At 44.0% G+C, this 20,953-nt stretch overlaps 2 protein-coding genes across 5 annotated transcripts in view; both read left to right on the top strand.

Moving 5' to 3' along the window:
• The first annotated feature begins 685 nt into the window (after positions 1-685).
• myclb (MYCL proto-oncogene, bHLH transcription factor b) lies at positions 686-9,977 on the top strand. 2 transcript variants are annotated; one of them, XM_061815033.1, is made up of 3 exons: positions 686-933; positions 2,039-2,716; positions 6,950-9,977. In XM_061815033.1, the coding sequence occupies exons 2-3, from the start codon at positions 2,113-2,115 to the stop codon at positions 7,732-7,734; spliced, it is 1,389 nt and encodes a 462-aa protein (XP_061671017.1). In that variant the 5' UTR covers positions 686-933; positions 2,039-2,112; the 3' UTR covers positions 7,735-9,977. The 2 variants fall into 2 exon arrangements, with proteins under 2 accessions (XP_061671017.1, XP_061671026.1); XM_061815042.1 differs by lacking the exon at positions 686-933 and adding an exon at positions 1,085-1,189.
• An 803-nt stretch (positions 9,978-10,780) lies between these two features.
• trit1 (tRNA isopentenyltransferase 1) overlaps positions 10,781-20,953 on the top strand; it is a 44,514-nt gene continuing 34,341 nt past the window's right edge. For all 3 annotated transcript variants that reach the window (XM_061814903.1, XM_061814912.1, XM_061814921.1), the window contains exon 1: positions 10,781-10,993. In XM_061814903.1, the coding sequence (XP_061670887.1) occupies positions 10,835-10,993 (159 nt within the window). In that variant the 5' untranslated portion in view covers positions 10,781-10,834. The remainder of the gene's footprint in view (positions 10,994-20,953) is intronic.

The following is a 20,953-nucleotide window of genomic DNA, read 5'->3' as shown; positions in this document are numbered from 1 at the left end:
TTTTCTCCGGGCACTCCGGTTTCCTCACACATTCCAAAAACATGGAACATTAATTGGACACTCTAAATTGCCCCTAGGTGTGATTGTGAGTGCGACTGTTTGTCTCTATGTGTCCTGCGATTGGCTGGCAAACCAGTTCAGCGTGTACCTTGCCTCCTGCTCGTTGACAGCTGGGATAAGCGACCCTCGTGGGAATAAGCGGCAAAAGATAATGGATGGATGGATGGATGGACAGATATTACAAACCAAGCAGCACGGTGGAGCAATTGGTTGGAGTGTTGGCCTCACAGTTCTGAGGACCGGGGTTCAAATCCTGGCCCCCGCCTGTGTGCAGTTTGCATGTTCTCCCGTGCTTGTGTGGGTTTTCTCCGGGCTCTCCGGTTTAGCTCCCACATCCCCAAAACATGAATTAATTGGAAACTCGAATGGGTATTTGTTCCTATGTGATTGTCTGGCAACAAATTCAGGGTGTACCCTGCCTTCTGCTTAATGATAGCTGGTATAGGCGGCGGCACTCCTACAACCCTTGTGAGGATAAGCGGCTCAGAGGTCGGATGGATGGATGGATGGAGTACAAACCAATCTGCACATTCAAAGTGTTGTTTCGTGGGTGTACTGTCGCTTTAAACAGTGGGCGCGGCCTGGCTACTACGACCCGCCCCCTCATGCATAATAGCCAAGCGTCCTTTCCCTTCCTTGGAAATTGCACAGCGCGCTAGTCTGCCAAAGAAAGTGATCGGCGCCGCATCCAGCGCGACTACTGCGGCGAGTTTCCGCACAGGATCTGGTCGCGGAGTGTTTAAAACCCCGGCGGAAGAGGAGAAGAAGCAGCAGCGAGCCGTGTGCGTGCGCCGTGCGACCCTCAGTACTGACGTTATCTGCTTTCCGGAGGATCTATGAAGGAGCACGCAGCTTTTTCAAGGTGCACACCAGGTAAAAAAAAAAAAAAAAAAAAAAAATCAACAAAATTCCAAAGTCGTTCCCACGCTTCTACACGATCGAGCTTTCTGTCCCCCAGCTGCTCACCGGCCCCCGTTTAATTAATTGATAAGAGGAGCGGGCCAGGTCTTGCGGTTCCACGGCTAATTGATCCAACCGCCGTCTAATTTAATCACCTTTCGGACGAACAACCGCTCGCCCTCCGCCCCTCTCCGCTCGCATCTTTGCCACCGCATGCTGCTGTAAAACAGTTGGGTAACGAAACTCTATTGCGAAACTTGAAAGTTCTCGACTAAGGGGAAATACACATTTTTAACTTATCAGTGTTTGGCTAGAGAACGTGCCCCCCTCCCCTCGAGCCTTAATTGCATGGCTTTCTAAATAAATGTTTTTTTTTTTTATGCTCGATAATGGTTTTGATTAGATTTGATGTGGTCAAGGATGACAGAGTCGCCGGTTCACGTTTACCACGAGGGTTCACAAAAGAGCAGACCTTCTTACTCGAGCCAACGTTTCACAATTAAACGTCCCTTTGAATTTTCATGAAATGTTTCTTTTGTTCCTTTGCGCTTTTAGCTTTTCTGACGTCACAACCGCCAATCAACAAGCCCAGACTCGGAGCCACATATCACAGGGGTCCAGCGCTTGATCATAAACACAAGATTCAGTTTTTGTTTATCGAAATATCGATTAGTTTTTAGATTCTCTCGACATTGAGTTATTTTTTCAAATCAATGTTTTACTGATTGACTATTATTTAATTGGTTTTATTGACCAAACAATCGCTGGGGATAAACATTAGGTAATCTTACATGGGAATTAGTTAGACTGCTTCGGGTTCAACTAAAATCTTAATTATGGGTTATTCATACTAAGGCTCCAAATTAATTTCAACTAAACTCCTTATTTCTATACATTTATTATGAGAGGCTGATAAGAGGTTTTGCACAAATCCTGTTCAAAAAATGTATCAAACCGATTTTCGATTATCTGCTCATCGATTGGTTGTCGATTTAGTCATGTAACTGGGCTTGGGTTCCGTCCACAAGATTGGGTTTCAGTCCTGATGCAAAGTGTGCAACTCTGTGTGTCTTTGTAGACTGAGGGAACACAGAGTGAATCCCCGTTCCGGGCATCAGTTCCTCTGCGGTGGCCCGTTATGACAGCTGGGACATGGACCACCTGGACCACTACCAGCACTACTTCTACGATGACCACCACGACCCGGATGAGGACTTCTTCAAGTCCACGGCTCCCAGCGAAGACATCTGGAAAAAGTTTGAGCTCGTACCCACCCCGCCCATGTCCCCTATCCGGGTAGTGGAGGACTTGGGCAGGTTCGGGCTGGTGTGTCCCACACTTGGGGACAAGCTGGAGTGGGTGTCACAGTTTTTGGGGCAGGAGGACGAACAGCAGCAACAGCAACAACAACAGGACCTCCCTTGCAAAGTGTCCCCAACCACTGACTCAATAGGGAACCTGAGCTCCATCATTATCCAGGACTGCATGTGGAGCGGGTTTTCGGCCGGACGGCAGCTCGAGAGGGTGGTGGGGGAGCGCTGCCCCCCCTGCCAGGCTAAGGGACCCCCCGCCGCCACCACCAAAGTGGTCACTGGAACGTCACCGGGGAGGGCGCAAGGTGCACCCGGCGACGCGCTGCCTCTCGGCTGTTTGGTGGCGGATTGCGTGGACCCGGCCGCCGTGCTCACCTTCCCCTCGGGCGGAGCCTGCAAGAAGCAAATCTCCTCTGGGTCAGAGTCCCGCACCAACTCATCAGGTCAGTGTGTACAGCAGCACTCTTTGATAGTATTATCGAATTTCAAGTTACAAGTTGTTGCTTGGTTGATTTTTCTGCTGTTGGTGGGGGGGGTGGCCTTTCACTCAGTTATTTTATGATTCAGTCAAAACAAAACTGCAAAATATAACTCTCAAGGCACATGGAAGGCACTAATGCTTGAACTAACGTGATGACTGCAGTGCCTTCTCACGAGGCCACGCCCCTTAAAGGTTTACAACGCCCTTTGGTTTGAATACTTTTTTTTAAAAGCATTCATTCATGTTGCTTTGTTTTTATGGACAGTACTTCTTTTATATTTAAAACATTTTGGCGGTGCCAGAATCGATTCATGGTGTTTTGATTGATTTGAAGAATCGGTTAAGTTGAAGTACCATTGTAGTATAGAAAGTGTGGAAAATATACATGCGTAATAGGATTCTGTCACTATTTTGAATTGTTTTTCTATGAAAAGTACTAGTGGCATCACTTCTCCCGATCAGTGAGTCGTCATTAGTAAAATATGGTACGAGTTTGTTACGACATTAAGTACACCTTCTCAGTTTCTATTGAAATGGAAGCTTTGTACTTATTTCTTGTGTACTGAACATCAGTGATGAGACTAAGCCGGTACTCCGCTGCGGCTGGAACCAAGAATGCTGCATGTGTGGCACATGACTGCATTGCGTTACCTTGGCGCATGCAACACATGCTCTCAGGGCTGACACGCCCAGTTGAGCATCTGCCGCCTGGACCAGCGCCAGCGCACCAGCTGCTACACCCCCCGCCCCCCTCCACACCTTCCCCGCCACCCTCCAATGTTCCTTCGGTCTGACTTACAACTGCATCCTCTCTCCGCAGTGCTGTCTTGTGTTTGACATGAACTAGATAAGTCGTCGTCGGAGATGTATGCAACTGGGAGGGAAGGCCAGAAAGGGTCTTATTAAAGCTCACGTTAAGGAGACATACATTTATTTTCAGTTTCAAACAATTCCCATGTGTGTTACTAAAGTGTCGGTGACTTGCTTTTGTCAAAATACCCCAAGGATCAAGAATTCTTGCATATTTTCACCGTGTTGTGCGAGCCTCCTGAGTTTAAGCCTGTTTTGAGTGGGTGGTCCTGTCTTGAAAATGAGGCAGTCCACGGTACCCGACTCATTACGAAACCAATCTGGAGTGCAGCTGTCATTGCCATGACAACTGGGGGTAATGCAAGGGGCTTTAGGATGTGTGAGCAATGGTGTTTGGGCTTAAAAATTCCCCAATGATGATACCCTAAGACTGTGGCAAAGCACTACATGAAGCTCTTCAACTTGCTTCAACATAGTTCCTTGGAATCACAATGGCCCAAAGCAATACCTTTGAGTTTTTAAACGCATAACCAAGACAGCACCCCCCGCTCAAAAAAAAAAGTGAATCCACAAGTAGCAAGTGGAATGTGAGGGAATGCTGTAATACTGTATATTATACATTGTTAGCCTTGCTACCCTGAGAACACCCGATCTCATCAGATCTCGGAAGCTAAGCGGGTTTGGGCCCGGTTTATACTTGGATGGGAGACTGCCTGGGAATTCCCCCGGCGAAAATGCAGAGGGGTTGCGTCAGGAAGGCCATCCAGCGTAAAACTGTGCCAAACAAAAATGTGTTCATCTGAGATTACGCGCTGTGGCGACCTCTAACGGAACAAGCTGTAAGGAAAAGAAGTTATATTTTTAGCCCAATATCACATTTTGTTAGTAATCCAGGCAATTATACTATGTGACTAAGGATGAAGATTGAAATAATGAATGTCAATTTAGTTTTCTCCCTCATTGTTAATTCTGGCCCTATTTATAAAATAATAATAAATAATCACCCACCGTCCGCCGTGTGTTGACAATTTTACTGAACAGTTTATCAAGAACAAAATGGAGCTCTGCCTACGTTTCTGCGTTTCTGACATTGCGGTTTGACAGTGGCTCGAAAGGGGCTTGTGATCTTAGCCCGGCATCGCCCCCAAGTCACTGGGAAATGAAAAAATTGTGTGGGAGCGGGATTGTGTAAATCAGTTAGATGAATGCTACGAATGTTGCTCACAGACTCATTTGGAAGGCAGATAAGAGTTGGATTGTTGTTAAATTGCACATTTGGGTTGGGCTAATTTCTGGACTTTTTGTCAGCAAGCAATTTAAAAAGTCAACTTTCCATTCAATGCCCCCCACCCCTTTTTTATTTATTTTATTTATTTATTTATTTTTTTTTTTAATAAATGTTCCCAGGCGCAGACCTACTTTTCCGTTTCCAATCTCTGAACCCATACAACCGGGTTCGGCATGTAGGCGAGCATGTGATGTTGAAATTAGACTGTGGATAATGTCGCGCGGAATGTCACAAAGGAGACTTGTTGCCGCATTCCTCCATTCAACATGCCGCGGCGCCAATTGTGTCAGTGGGGTGGCATCAGTCTCAGCGCCGGCGGGGATAGGAATAGGTCGGCAGGGACGTGGGGAGGGGGGCGATGGAGAGCAGTAATCGGTGAAAATAAAATCTTATATTCCACGTTAGTGTTTTTAGAGTCTTTCTTTCTCCCCTGAGAACTCATGTCCTTTTTTTTGGGGGGGGGGGGGTGTTCTTCCTCAAAAGATTACTGCATCCCAAGCAGTAAAATCCACCGAGGTGCAATTACTTTAAAAGCGCGTTTCAATTTACAAGAGCGGAGAAAATCCCTCCAGATTTTCCTCTTTTACCGGGATTGCCGTCTGTGTAAGCCTTTTTGCGCCGCGTTTAGAACCCCCGTCTCCTGTTCCAGTAAATAAAACAATGGCGCGGGATCTTGTTCGCCATGGAATATTATTGCTGATTTCCACCCGAGCGCCTTTTTAACTTTGTCCAAATGAATGACGATGGGGAATTTCCACTCAGGGACTTGGCCTCAAAGAGTTTGGAGTGAAGATGAGCACTTAAACTCCATTTCTTTAATCCACAATAGTAGGCAAAGAAAAACAATTTTGTTTTTAAAGGGACCGAAGGCTCTCAATGTTCTGAACTTTTGTTTCCTTGCCAGAGTCTTATTGAGCACAACAACCCTGCTGCATGGATGATTTGTACATTAGTGCTATTTTAAAAGGGTATATTCCTATCATTTAATTGGTCTGTAAACATGACAAATAATGACTTTTTCTTTTATTTATATATATATATATATATATATATATATATATATTTTTTTTTTTTTTTGCATTTATGACAGTGACATGTAGTGACAAACAAATGTTTTTATGCTCTTCCACTAGGTGGCAGAATGTTCTAGTAACCTGTGTGCCCACCTTTTGCCATTAAAAAAAATCATAAAACTGAATAATGGTAGCTTTTTGCGCAACTAAACGGGACAAGATTTTATACGAAATGCATTTATAATGAAACCGAGACATAGTTATTACTATATATTGTTTATACTTGTTTTGGCTTGATGTGTTGTGTTGTCTTGCAAAATCCACGGACAATGACTTGCGTGACTACACTTGTAATGGGAATCATTTGTATGTTAAGTCATCTTTCCCCATTGAAATGAATGGAAATGCTATTATTCTGTTCCATCCTCCACCCAAAAAGTTGTCAAATATTTTAACAAGGAATTTAGTGCTTTAGTATTGTACTTTAAAATAGAGAGTAATAAATAGAATGTAAAGTTAGTGTTTCATGGTTTAATGCTTCGATTAAACTCATTGTGCTTCTCTTTCTGGGGGGATAATAGAGTAGTAGTACTGTGACTCAGTAACTGGTGAATTATAAGTTGCGTATCGCAGAGGATAAAGAACTATTGTGATTGTCCGTCTGTTTTGCGCCACTGTTTTTGGTCCAATATTTGCCAAAACTGTGTTAAGGCAACTTTCCATGCAAAGTGTTAGCCTGTTATTGTCCTTTTCCGTTTTTCTCGTCATTGCCATTTTTCTTCAATAATTGTGAATTAGGATAACATCATTTTGTCAGATCACAAATATGTGAAACATACAGAGGTCCAAAACTTGTTTCACAAGAGGCCACTTTGACAAAAACAAGAGAACAAACCACCAAAAAAAATGCTTTCAAACACGGTCTTTGTTATATGAAGTGCTTGTAGTTGAGAGAGGAGGTCTGCCGTCTGTCTCCCTTTATCAGTACATCAAAGAAGTTGTGATCACGGCCTGCATGATCGCATTCGTTCGCTACAAGCGAACTTCAAAGTACGATTTGCCAAACTGTTGCCTGTCCTTCCAGATGATGAGGATGACCAAGACGAGGACGAAGAAGAGATCGACGTGGTGACGGTGGAGCACAAGCAACATCGCAAATCCCGCCGCCTGGTCAACTACCGCAAACCTGCGACCATAACTGTGCGAGCGGACCCCCTGGACCCCTGCATGAAGCGGTTCCACATCTCCATCCATCAGCAGCAGCACAACTACGCAGCCCCGTCGCCCGACACGCTTCTGCCGTCAAAGGAACCGGCGCCGTCCCGCAAGAGAGTCCGCCAGGAGACCTCTGCCGTGGCGCTCCACCAGCTGGGTCAACACTCTCAGTACCACCAACCCCGCCTTGGCTACACCCCCTCCAACATCGACAGCAGACGGTCTCACGCCACCGCGGCCGGGGCCCGTTCTGAGTCACCTGACCTGGGCGACTCGTCCCCCACCTCCCCCGCTTCACCGTCGTCACCCCCCAGCTCCTCCTCGTCGTCGTCCTCGCCGCCCCGCTCCCGCTCCCCGCCGCACCTCTCCAGCCCCCAGTCCTCTGATTGCGAGGACACAGACCGGCGCAAGGCCCACAACTTCCTGGAGCGCAAGCGGCGCAACGACTTGCGCTCGCGCTTCTTGTCGCTGCGGGACGAGATCCCCGGCTTGGCCAACTGCGCCAAGACGCCGAAGGTGGCCATCTTGACGCGGGCCACCGAGTACCTGCGGCAGCTGCACGCCGGCGACCGGCAGAAGGCTCACGAGAAGAAGCAGCTGAAGGCCAAGCAGGCCCAGCTGCTGCAAAGGCTGGCGCAGCTCAAGCAATCTTGAACGCTGGCAGAACTGAAAACTATGAAGGAGAACGGACGCTTGTTTAGAAGCGTTGGAGCTGTGTGGGTGGATTATTATTATTTTTTTTTTTTTTCCCCATTTAACTTTTTTTTTTGTGTTGTTATGTTTTGATTGTGATTTGCACATTTAGCTTCTGAATGCTAGACAAAGGTTTAGTTAGCCAGTGAGGACAGCAAATGTAGGGCTGGGTCCTTGGTTATCTCATTACACTGCTCACGAAAAAGTTAGGGATATCAGGCGTTTGGGTGAAATTTTAGGATGCGCTTTAACATTTAGAGGTGAATTTGAACTTTTCTAAACCTTTTGCAGGCCTGTGTCCAACTCCTTTAATTTATTCAGTAATTGTTCTCTTACAAGGAGCCGATTTGGCTCCGTGAATCAACCAGTACATTTCCAAGAATGTCCATGTGATCCTTTCTGTGACTCCTCCAGTCTCTTGCACTCTCTTTTGCAACCAACAATAAAATAGCTGAACGGCATCCATAAACTAATACATTTCCTGGTGTGTTTAAAATTCCTAAAGGCACCTAAATTGAGCAAGAGTACCAATATTAGGCTTCAGACTGATTCTCAAGAGGGAAGTGGAGACTCGAGGAGTCACAGAAAGGCGGAATGGTCCATCTTTTGACATTTTCATGGAATAAACAACGATTGTGAAAGTGCCATTCAGCCCCGTGTTATTAAAGATGAGCTGTGCAAAAAAAAAAAAAAGTGCTGAAACGTCGAATGAAGAGCAAACTAGCTTTTTATGTGCCTCCTGAAATTTCAACCAAAAACCTAACATTGCTTTTATCCCATGCGAATGAATCAGACATTGAAGTGGTGCATGGGTTGCGGGGGCTCCGTGTGATTACTGTTCTGGACAGAGGGATGGACCCCTCAAACATTTCTGCGCTACTTTGTGCCATTCTCCATAGCCCTCAAACACTTTTTTTTGTTTGTTTTTCATCACTCCCGAAAAATGCCTCTCAGGCTGTAACCATTTGCAGCTCAAGTGCAACTTATTTCAACTGTTTTGTAGCATTAAGAATTTGCTTGATTTTTATTTTGAACCCCCAAACTAGAATCTGTACAAATGTAGAAGTATTGTGCCATGGAAAAAAAGCCAAATGGTGAATGTTGGCTTCAGTATAGCAACCCAAAAAAATCCCCAGCGAATATTGGCTTCAATTTCATTTTTCATTGTCAACTATTTTGGGAAATGAGCCCTTTGTAAATCATCATTATCTTTCTGTCTTATTTTATTTGTAAATGTGTATTATCATCAACCACGGACGCCTCTAGAAGGTTTTCAGTGTTTCCAGGCGATCCCGTTATGTGTACATAGTACCCAATTTCCGCGCAGTCCCTTCAGAACCAAAACCAGAGTTTTGTACATTACTCGCACCTTGGCCCCAATCAATTTGTCTTAAAGCTTACTAATGTTTTTTTTTTTTTTCCAGAGATGACTCAAATGCTATTTTTGTTAATAAAACTAAATAAAACACTTGAGTTGGACTCGGATCGCATGGGACACTTTGTCACACAACAATGCCTCTTTGTTTGTGTTTTCTGTGTCATGGACAAAAAAAAAAAAAGAAAAAACTCATTTAAAGTTTGATACTATATTTTCCTACAGAGCTGTGTTCAGTGTGAACTTTTTTTTTTTTTTTTTTTTTTTTTTGTGGCTGACAGGGGCCTTTCTGGTGGTTGTGCGCATAATGCAGATTCGTCGTATTTGTGTGATTAAAATCCCCCGGACCTGGCGAGCACTGTCTTGGTGGGGAAGGGAAGCCTTTTTATGATTGTATTGTTGCTTTTTTTTTTTGCATGCTCTGTACTCCCCCCAGTCCGGAAGCGACCCATCTTAGAATATCTCAGAGCAGCATGTCCTGTCTTTGCCAGCACTCAGGAATAATAGCTTTGGCGCTTATATCCGCTGTATGTTGCAACCTCAGGAGCCCGCCCCCAGAATCATTGATTCACCATTTTTTTTTTCCCACATCCTTCTGCTCATCAATTTAATATGGACCCCCCCCTCCCCAAGTTACCCTCTGTTTTTGTTTCTCCAAAAGTCTCATCATTTATTTAAATGTTCAATTTGTATCTGTTGCCAGATGTGGTCGTTGCTAATACATTTGCAGTTGATTTTGGAGCCTTGTTTCAGCACTTTTATTTCTGTACCTCATAAGCCTATATGTATAAAGACTTTCAGAAAATCAATAAATTTAATTGACATCATATTCAGACCTGCTTGGCTTATTACCCTCCCACACATCTATATACATATGTAGAACAATGGTGTGAATGAACACGTCCGTCTTATGATCATTTTTGTATTCCATTTATTGAGCTTATAAAGTGGGGGTGGGCAAATGTGATTTTTAAAACTGGATTTGGTCATTTTATGATGAGGGGGACAAAATGTATAATTTTTTTAATACATATTTTTCAATTGCCTTTAATCAGAAATTCAACATTTTATCAGCAGAATAAAAAATAATCCTGTAGTTGTAGATTTTATTCATATTTTTAATTAAGAATACCTGGTACTCAATTCTTCAGATGCATTTTCTCATGCAATATAATAGTACAACAATTTTTTTAATCAAGTTCCCTTATTTACACTTATTTTCTATTTTATTACTCATAATAAATTCCCATTTGACATTCATTTATCTCTTGGAGCAACAAATACAAAAAAAATCGAAGAAATTTTGATTAGACAAATTTACAGCAAAACTGCTACACGAATACAGCAAATATTACAGTACTCTTTTTGATTTAGAATCATTTTCCTCAGCCCTGCCACCATAATGACAGTGCCAATTGCAACAAAGGCATCTTGTAGATAATAAATATAATAAATATGGAATAGAGAAAAAAACGTGACATTTTTATTGTATTGTGACCGTGTATTTAGGAATTTATGAAAAAAAAAGTCAAACAGCATTAAGGCGTCTGCATTCTGCCTCCAAGTGGAAACGCTCTCGGCGTTACCGCGGCAACGGCTGCCTGTTGCGAGGCAACGTAGCCCCGCCTTCTAGGAACGCAGCCCCGCGCATGCGCTGTCGGGGTCGCCTGGCTCGAGAGAGGCATCATGGCGACGTCCACGCGCAGCATGAAGTGTACCTTGGGGAAAGTGATGTCGCCGTCTTTGGTGGTCATTTTAGGAGCTACCGGCACCGGCAAATCAAAGTTGGCCATTGAGATCGGAAAACGACTCCGGGGAGAGATAATCAGCGCCGATTCCATGCAGGTAGGAAGCGTGGCAACGGGCCGAAGGGCGCCATATGATTAGTGACAAGCTGTACTTAAGTTGGGCTATTGAAAAGACAACGAGGCATTAAAAATGACATGTACCCAACCAAACAATTGTTGCTCAGACTGTTGGTTGAATTCCTCCTCCAGTCAATGGTAAAACCTTGAATTGTGCTGCGTAATGGAAGGCAAAATCCGCTCCAACGTCAACGCTTGTCCTGACTACGCTTAAAAACTAATGGGACTTTGAAAATGAATACAGCATTGAGTAGACACTTTTATGGACCTTTTTGACAATGTTAATTAATCATTCTTAACAATATCATAACTATAGTTGGCCATTTTCTGGTTTTTGACCTAAAATATGACGAATCTACGTGAGGTGCCATTTTGATTCCAGGTAGGCGTAGCAGTGGCTTGTTGACACCACCAAAAATATGAACAAAAGGTAAAAGATTGAGCGACTTTAAGGTAGAAGGATCGAAAGCAGAAAAATTACACATGATGAAAAATGTTTGAAATATGAGCACGTTATGACAAGTTTTCAATGTACATAACGTTGAAAGGAAATTTGCCCCCACCAATGTGGCTGCTACACAAGCACGCCGCTTAGGTTGGCTGGTACAGTATCATGGCGTATCTCGTCACATTTTTTTTTTTTTTATGAACAAATGTGCAGTGGCAGCGCAACTGAAGTGATCCAGGTTTTTCAGGATGCAAACTCTCACAATTTTTTTTAAATTAGTTTTTACTTTTTTATTTTGTATCTGTTTTTTTTTTGGGTCACTTAACCATAGTACCATTACATCAATTGGTATGTTCCCATTTATCAGGGCTCTGGGATCATTTTGTAACATTGTTGTGTTTTAATATGTTCCCTTCCATTTACATAATTAATGTAGAAATATGTCACCAAATGTCAAGTGCGATTGAGAGCGGAGCAATGCTTTTTAATTGAGACAGTAATGTTACCATGGTAACGTGAGCATCACAGCGATGGCCTGTGAAAATGAAGGGCACATTCCTCTTAACTGTCAACTCTTTGTCTTTACTTGCTGTAATTTGCAACTCAAACCAGCAGCTCCTGACATTTGGATGGCACCAGCACGTTGACATTTGTGGCAAGTTGAGCCTTAAAAGCTAAAAACACAGCCAAGGGCAGATGGTGGATGGGCACAGTTGGAAAAAGGGAAGCTGAGAATATAACTGTTTTGTTTAATATTTAATCACCAGTCAATTGTCAGACGTTATTTGTGACTGACTGGCTAGGGTGTACTCTGCCTTTAGCCTAAAGTTAGCTGGACAAAGCTCCAGCTCTCCCGCGACCCTTGTGAGTATAAGCAGCTATGGAAAATGCATGGATATTTCCTTAATTCGGGGGGAAATTATACTTTATATTTGATATCTGGGCGGCACGGTGGTTCTGCTGGTAAAGCATCGGCCTCGCAGTTCTGAGGACCTGGCTGCGATCCCGGTCCCGCCTGTGTGGAGCTTCACGTTTTCCTCGTGCCTGTGTGGGTTTCCTCCCACATCCCCAAAACATGCAACATTAATTAGACACTCTAAAATGCCCGTAGGCGTGATTGTGAGTGCGGCTGTTTGTGTCTATGTGGCCTCCGATTGGCTAGCAACCAGTTCAGGGTGTACCCCGCCTCCTGCCCGTTGACTGCCGGGATAGGCTCCAGCCACTCCCTGTGACCCTCATAAGGATAAGTGGCAAAGAAAATGGATGGATGGAATCATTCACACTTCTTCTTTGTCACAATTGGCTTCTTCATTGACAATCGCGCCACGGTTCTTGGGTTCAATAACTCCAGACAGTATATTGCTTGTGCAGCTTCAAAACTATACGTCGTGTGATAGTTTTTTCCGTTTCAGTGCATTGATGTGCAGTTCTCAATTAGTCTGTGTGAAACCAGAAGTCGCTGACGTTTATTTCCTTGTGACGGGTCACTTTAGTCACTTTTTGCCTAATTGTTTGGCCTGCGGTGGGCCGTACTATCTGACCAGTTCAATTGTTTTTCTTTAAGGCAAAGGTGTAGTGCTATCGTGGAAACATTTGGTAGTCTCCCCTAAAACCGCTGCCAATGGCATTGAACGGATTTCAGAGAGGGAAATGTTGTTTCTGTTCTGACATGAAAAAAAGTATCGTGGATGAGCAATACACCTCATGTTTCTGACTTCGCAGAGTCGTCTTTTTCAAGCCATGGTGGCAACAAATGTAGATGTACTTTATAGAAAAAGCACCTGTGTGGACGACCAGAATGGGATCACCAATGTAGGTGCGTGTCTTTGTGTTTGTGTGTGCTGTCTCTATAGATAAGAAGCATCTGCGGCGAGCTCTCCAGCTGTTATCTCCGTTCTCTTTGGTCTGTCCTTTCAGTTTTGTTGTCAAGATGGGTTGTCATGGCAACCGAATCGCGGCCACACACGCAAAAACACGACTGGTTGCACTCTCGTCTGGTTCACGCACGACTCCCATAATTGCCATTAGCCTCATAATCGTGGATATATTTTTAACCCTGCATGACTGCTGTTTTTGTGGTGTCCTTGACAGTGGGATTCACCTGCTATTGAGTTAACTGGGTTACGCTAATAACATCTCTGCCCAGAATATCTCGGAAGACCAGTGGCTCTTGGAGGGGAGAAAAAACAGTGGCCTAGTTAGCGCGCCTCGCTCCACAATCCCCGGCCTTGTTGCCACCCTCCGGTCAGACCGTGCGGCGGCCCGCGAGAAGGCGCAAAAACGCCATGTGGACGTGGCGGGAGAGAGTGAGACTGTTTATGTGCGAACGAGGACTGTGTGCAGGTCCGAGCTGGCCCGTGTTGTCTTTGGGATAGGAAACAGTCTGGGCTTGTTTGGGAGAAAGCGACATTGTGCTGAGCTGGTGCATATTCAGCGTCGCGCTATGCCGACCCGGCGGCTGATAGTGAATGGTAGCTGGGAAGTGCCCATTGTCCCGGATAGAATCGGTTCCCACAGTCCCTAACACTCCTTTTGTGTTCCAATCACCCCCTTCCCCATGCCCCCTCTGCCCACACTTCATTGGAGATGCAGGGAGATATTATTCCCTCATTAAATGAACATGCTATCCATGGCACACACACGCACACAATGTTTGGCTGTACTGTCAACAAACCCCGTCGTTCCCAAAGTGGGGTTCCACAACTCGTACGGTGTCCTTCAGAAGCTTCCAGAAAAATGGAACCTTTATGTTGGGTTTGGTAGGCACGATGGGAAATTGTCATTTTCACAGGCGCACATCAGCTGGTACAGAGGAAGTCGTAGCGGGCCTAAATTAGCTGGTAATTCATCAAACCACACGCAGTCCTCGGATGGAACTAGGTTAACAGTGTGGTACACGAACCGCGCCACTAAATGAGGCCCATTTTTTTTTTTTTGTGTGTGTGTAGTCCACACGAAGACTCGTTCTTGAATGAGGCTGTTTGTTGTTCTGCTCATAAAAAGAGCATCTTTGTTCCTGAGTCAGCGTGGATTCCCAGAAGAAGACCGTAAGAACAAATGGAAAATAAAAATAAAGCGGTATCTTGACTTACGGGTTTAATTCGCTTCATGTCAAATCTCTGCGTGGAAACAAATTGGTACGATGCCGGCAAGTCTGGAGGAAACGGGGAAAAGTCCGTCAAACACAGAATGTCCAAAGTTTATGCTTATTTCATGCTTAAAAAGGCAGATAAACTGCAGTGTCTACCGGAATATCAAGTTTACAATTACAGACAAGGCAAAGACATGCAGTTGCAGTATTTGGTATGTGTGATTTGTTGCCACTTTTGGAGGATGGTACAGTATATCATCATCATATACCTCATGCTTTTTTTTTTTATAGCGCTCGTCTTCATTAGGGGTGCTGCTGAGCTAGAAGCTTTTCCAGTTGACTTTTGTGCGAGAGGCGGAGTACACTCTGGACTGGTTGCTAGTCAATCATTGGGATCAAAGAATCTATGAATAAAAACAATGATGTCAATGGGTCAAACGTGCACAAAGCACCTGGTGGGATTACTCAAGTTTTCACACGCCTACTTAGGGGAAAAAAAAGATGAATTTTCATTCATGACATGCAGTCGTGTGTGATGTGTTAACTAACTACATATTGTTATTTGAAAATCAATGGATTTTCTTGGTAGGGCGCAGTGTGTGTGCGTGTGTGTGTGCGTGTGTGTGTGTGTGTGTGTGTGTGTGTGGCCAGGGTGGCGTCCTTCAGCGGGCACGGGGGGTCAATTGAACAGGTCATGCGTGTGTCTGAGGGCCTATAGGGGGGAGTCATTTCTGGTGGCGCTGATCATTCACTTTATGCATGCTTGGGCGTCAGAGCTGCTGCGTTGCTTTCTATTTGAGCTTAGCGACAAAAGAGGTCTATTTGTCACTGTGGGAATGTGTGAGAAACATGCTGCAGCACAGCCGCCACATGTCATCAGTTTGCTTGCGGAGCGTTAAATTACCACACGGAATGGCCGGCCATGTTGTTTGTTACTGGCCGGAGGTGCTGGCACGCCCACTGACTACTTTTTGGCACATTCAACTCTATGTCCCCAATTCACCCATCCATCCATTTTCTGAGCCACTTATTCTCACGAGTCACGGGAGTGCTGGAGCCTATCCCAGCTGTCTTTGGACAGGAGTACGCCCTGAACTGGTTGCCAGCCTATCAAAGGACACATGGAGACAGACAACAGTCGCACTCGCAATCACACCTAAGGGCAATTTAGATTGTCTAATTAATGCATGTTTTGGGGATATGGGAGGAAACTGGAGTGCCTGGAGAAAAGCCACGCAGGCACGGGGAGAACATGCAAACTCCGCACAGGCAGGGCTGGGATTTGAACCCGAGTCCTCAAAACTGTGATGCCAACGCATTGCGCTGTCCCCTATTCACTATCAGACAAAAGTGAGTCCACCCCTCACATTTTTGAAAATGCCTGATTATATTATGGGAAAACACTAAATAAATAAGAGTTGCTGCAGTGTGTATGAGTCAGAGTGTAGCTTGTATAACTATGTAACTTTTTAATGTCCCCTCAAAATAACTCAAGACTCAGCCATTGTCTCAACAGCTGGCAACAAAAGTGAGTAGATCCCTAAGTGAAAATGGATCAATTGGGTCTAGTTAACCAGTTTCCTCCGTGTGTCATGTGACTTGTTGGTGCCACAAGGTCTTAGCTGTGTTCCCCTTTAGTGTTACCGCTCTGAAACTCCAGCTGATCACTGGGAGTTCAATATGGCACCTTATGGCAAAGAACTCTCCTCGGAACTGATAGAAAGAATTCTTGCCGCACATAAAGATGGACAAGGCTGTAAAATTGGAAACAACCAGAAACTGAGCTGCAGCACGGATTATACTGAGCAGTGATCCATAGTGTGGCATTTTTTGCGGGTAAAGGGTGACTGATGAGACAGACTTTGACTGTGGCATGAAATGGAACGATAGCTAATTAGTTTGCAAACAGAAGGTTTTCCTGTTGGCGGACACAAATAGTGGAGCAACTGGTTGTTTTGAGTGTTTGTATAACGTCGAGGTTATCCTTGCATGCACACCAGCTGCTTATTGACGTATTAAACACATCCTCCAGATCACACTCACTTCTCCCCTCCCTCCACAGTCTACTGTGGACTGTGACCTGTCTGGGATCGTGACGTATATTTTATATCGAAATTGAGACACCCACATCGCATTATTTGATGAATTATTGAAAACACTGGTCTGGTTAATGTCGTTTTCGGTCCCCCACGCTCCCACCCTTTCATTGAGCGGCGGTGGGGGCATGAGGGTGCGGCGGATGCTACTGTATAGTGAGGGAGAAGTGGATGCAGGGCAAGATGGATGGAGGTGGGGGGGGTGGCGGAAGGACAACGGCATGAATGATTTATCAGTCTGGCATTACTGGGCCATTCCCCACAGGGAGTAAGCGAGCGGAGATGGCGGATTAAATTGTTGAAGGGTGGTGCTTTGAGGGAAAAGATGAGAGTGGGGGGGGGGAATAATCATGTACTGTTTGTAGATACAAACGTTACAACCAGAGTGGTCACTGTCTTTTCGTCAAAATGGTCAAATTTAATTAGTTTTCCCCATCACCTCTCAAATTATCTTCACATTCTGAGGTGTGGGTGGAAATAGAAGGAAAACAGCAAAACTCAAAACATTTTTGGGACTTAAAACATCTTTGAACGTCAACACTTTTGAAGCAAGTTTTGGTGTCATTATAAAGCTCTTTCGTAGTCATACATGTATTACAATGGAAGACCCTTGATCGATTATAAATAATGATTGGTCCGCTAATGTAACCAACTGAGCGCTCGACTGCTTTTCATAATTTCGTTTCTCGGGAACATCTGAAAAGGACAAATGTGTTATGTATTAATATTTACTGTAATTATGACTACTAGTGTGCCGTCCAACATTTGTACACATTTGGAATACATTACCATTGTAGGAACTGAATTACATTTTAAACCAACTCCTTGTGCATACCCAGTTTGATGTAGTCAAAGCGGGAGTTGCAGAAAAACACAAAAAGTTGTTCGTCTTTAGTGTTGGTAAATAAATGGGTTCCTTGCAAGTTTTTTGATGATGAAAGCATGAGAAAAAATGTGGCAAAAATGTCTGTCTGCTGACATTTGCACGTCCCCCCTCAGGAGTAAAAAATGCTCTTATTGTAAAGGACAGGAAGCAAGATGGTATCTTTGGGATCATCATTAGCTCACGTTATGAACTCAACCACAGTGCCGCGGAGACCTGCTGGTTTTATCTCTCCTTCCATCCTCTTGTGTTTTTTCATGAATCCCATTTTCAGATCTCAATGAAAGCCCCCCCCCCCCACCCCCACCCCCCTTTCCCTTCTCTGCCTTTTCCCTACACTCTCCTCCATGTGCCAAAGGAACAGCTGTCTCGCGCAGCCCTTACGGCTGGCCGATGCCGGACCACCGCAGGGCCTCCTGAAGTCCAGACACAGAGCTAATTTTCTTATCGCATCCAGCCTTCCGCGTGCATTTAGTGTCCAAGGAGGTCAGCTAATTCTTCATTTAACTGGTATTAAAGGAACCATGCCATTTTTTTTTTTTAACAAGTTGAAGCAGTTCAGGCTTCAGCTCTCGGGTGACCCTTGTGAGGATAAGCCTCTTGGATAATGGATGGATGTAATTTCATACTTTGCAAGTGAATTTGCATCCAAAAACGAGTCATATTTCCTGATTGATATTGTGTGAATGTGGAAAGGGAATCTCTTGTTCTGGGAAAGTACACAGCGTTTCTCGATCCACTCTTAGGGCTTTTTTTTTGTCATTTTTGCTCCTCATCTTCTCCCTGCCAACTTTCTCAGCCTTTTGGAAAAAGAGAATAAAGCTCGAAATGTCCATTCATGCATGCATCCATCCATCCATGCATTCATCCACTCCTCCCATGGCTGACAGTGGTGTCGTGCAGTGAATCGGTTAATAATTTATCAGGTTGGGTAGCTCTGCCCCATCATGCTGCACACTCACTGAAGAACACACACACGCAAACATCACATTGGAAATAAAAAGTCTGGACACCCCTGTTAAAATGCTGCTTTTCTTGTGGTACAAAAAAGTTAGCGCAAGATAAACCATTTCAAAACTATTTCCACCATTAATAGGACCTGTGATGGATGTAATATGGAACAAAATAAATTAAGATAATGTGTGTGCATCGTTTTGGAACTGTGGACATTGCTGTGTTCAGGAGAAACCAGTTACATTTAAACTCGTGTTAAATAGGACTCAGCAACTACCTAGCCCAAATAAAGTTGAGATGCTCTAAGCGGGCAAATATTTTGATTAAAAGATGTGTCACTTCAACATCATTCCTTGATACCAATTACTACTTTGCAGCAGCCAGGGCATTGGCACCATCTTGTGGTACTTAAGGGTGCTACAAAGGGCACAAAAATTGGGAATGTGGATCGATTTAACAGGAAAAAGTGTATATGGCAAAGTGGGAATGAATGGGGCTCACTATGGTCAGTTCTTCCCAAGCAGATGTTATTACACAATTTCTACTCAGTTTTATGAAGTCACTTTTATTGTTATTGGATGGCTGTCTGACCATGTTGCTGAAAAATAATGCAATCAAATACTTAACTTTTTATGAGATGTCCTACCAAAAGGGTAATGAGATTACGTTGCTTTTTGTTTTCAAGCAACAAAAGCCAGATCACAAGTCCCCTGTTAAATAAAATTGGGCTGTGGATGGCAAGCAATTAGAAAAGAGTTATAAAACGAATGGTGATAACAATTGTTGTCTTAGTGTGCACTAAATGAGGCTATATGCAGCAGCGTTGAATGAGCTCCACCCGCAGGCAAAAATCATTTCATTGGCCAGGAAATGCATCTTTAAAAGCAACACTTTGTGTTCCTTTTTGGTGATAAATGAGTGCATCCGAAGCTGTACATATTTGATTATGCGTAACATCTTGAAGAAAAAAAAATGACGTCTTAGTGCCATTCTCATGTCACTTGTGACTAAGCATCTTTGGCGAAGAAGACAGAAAGTGGTCCTAGTGAGCAGTTGTGTAATGTTACATTTAAAACGAAACGCTGTAAGATGAAAAGACTTGAGGCTCCGGCAATGTGATGTCTTCACGTTCTTGTGTGAACTCGGTATTGCGATTCCCATTTATATCCTCTATAAGATTGTCGAAATAAGCCGAGCAAACGGTATCACTGGTTCATTGGCGTCTTCATAGGCAGTGAAAACTTCTGTAATAAATTTTGAATGAGAAGTGAATATATCCATGCCTACTTCTCCCCTTTCCGTCCCTGTTTCTAGAACGCCTCCACAACTAGTAATTACTAATAAACCTGGGTGATTAATCTGTTTTATTAATTAATTGGGTTTTTTTGGGCATTTTTTTTTTTTCTTCCAAGGGAGTGATTTTGTGACGTGCCCTGAGGTGCAGTATGTGCTTCTATACATGCAAACATTTTAAGTTCACCCTGCCTCATCGGTGCAACTCTGAGAAAAATCTGTGAGTGAGTTGCGTAGTATTTTTGCAAAAGACTTACTAGCCTAGATGTTCAGCTCCCTCAACAGTAGACTGTAACAGATGCAGAGAGACTGGAAGAGTCACGGAAAGGTATAGAAGTGGACGTTCTTGGAAGAAAAAAGTAGGAATTTTGCTGTCAAGGGTTTAAAGAAGGTCAAATTGAGTTTATTTCAGAATGCTGCACTTTTGGGTTGTAAATCATTGCAGTTGGTCATTCCCAGATTTTGGAAACATGTCTACGCCACAGGCCTGACATCTCGGTAAGAAAACAGAGGGTCCAAACCACAGCCACATTATGCCCAAGCTCCAAATGCAGCGAAAACTGCTCATCGCGGCTCGTTTTCTTTTCCTGTCTGTTCGTGGGGGGTGTAAATGCTCTGAGTCTCTACCGATGATTCAACTGTTCTTTGTCTGTGCGCTGCTGTAATAGAGCTTACGTTGCATTACACTGTAGTTGAACAAAAACGGAACAATGTAGAGTTGAAAGAGTCGAGCGGATTCTGTGAGGTCCATCAGTTAATCGGTATCAACTCTTTCTTGCTTATTTCATCACTGGGTTCCAGGAAATTGGATAGCATCAATCAGAGCAGAAAGAATGGAACCTCATCGCGGTTAAAGCCAGGTCTCCATGGAAAGAAAACACTCCAGGTTGTGAAAAATTGTGACTTACTTTGACACCCAGCTGTCACATACCTGCAGGGAGCTCCAGCACCCAGCAGCCCTCCCACCTTCCACCTGACTGAGTGATGTAAAACTGAGCGAGGTGGTGTGTTGTGTCACATGTAGAGTGGTTTCACGTGGATTCGCACAGTTCTGTTACGTGCTGGCTTTTATGATTTATTCATCGGTAACAGAAATATAAACCTTTCAATAATTTTGACAGAGTAAAATATGTTGTGTTTTTCACATGCTCAAATATTATTGAAATATATCCCTT

This window comes from Syngnathoides biaculeatus, chromosome 1 (genome assembly GCF_019802595.1).
Source record: "Syngnathoides biaculeatus isolate LvHL_M chromosome 1, ASM1980259v1, whole genome shotgun sequence".
In the NCBI taxonomy this organism is placed as follows: Eukaryota; Metazoa; Chordata; class Actinopteri; order Syngnathiformes; family Syngnathidae; genus Syngnathoides; species Syngnathoides biaculeatus.
The sequence above is the reverse complement of the archived record's forward strand: the minus strand, read 5'-3'. Positions and strand labels throughout refer to the sequence as shown.

Excerpts from the sequence above, each read along its gene's own strand:
- myclb (XM_061815033.1), top strand. The coding sequence starts at position 2,113 with ATGGACCACCTGGACCACTACCAGCACTACTTCTACGATGACCACCAC. Across the intron at positions 2,717-6,949 it reads GTCCCGCACCAACTCATCAG|ATGATGAGGATGACCAAGAC; the intron begins GTCAGTGTGTAC and ends CTGTCCTTCCAG.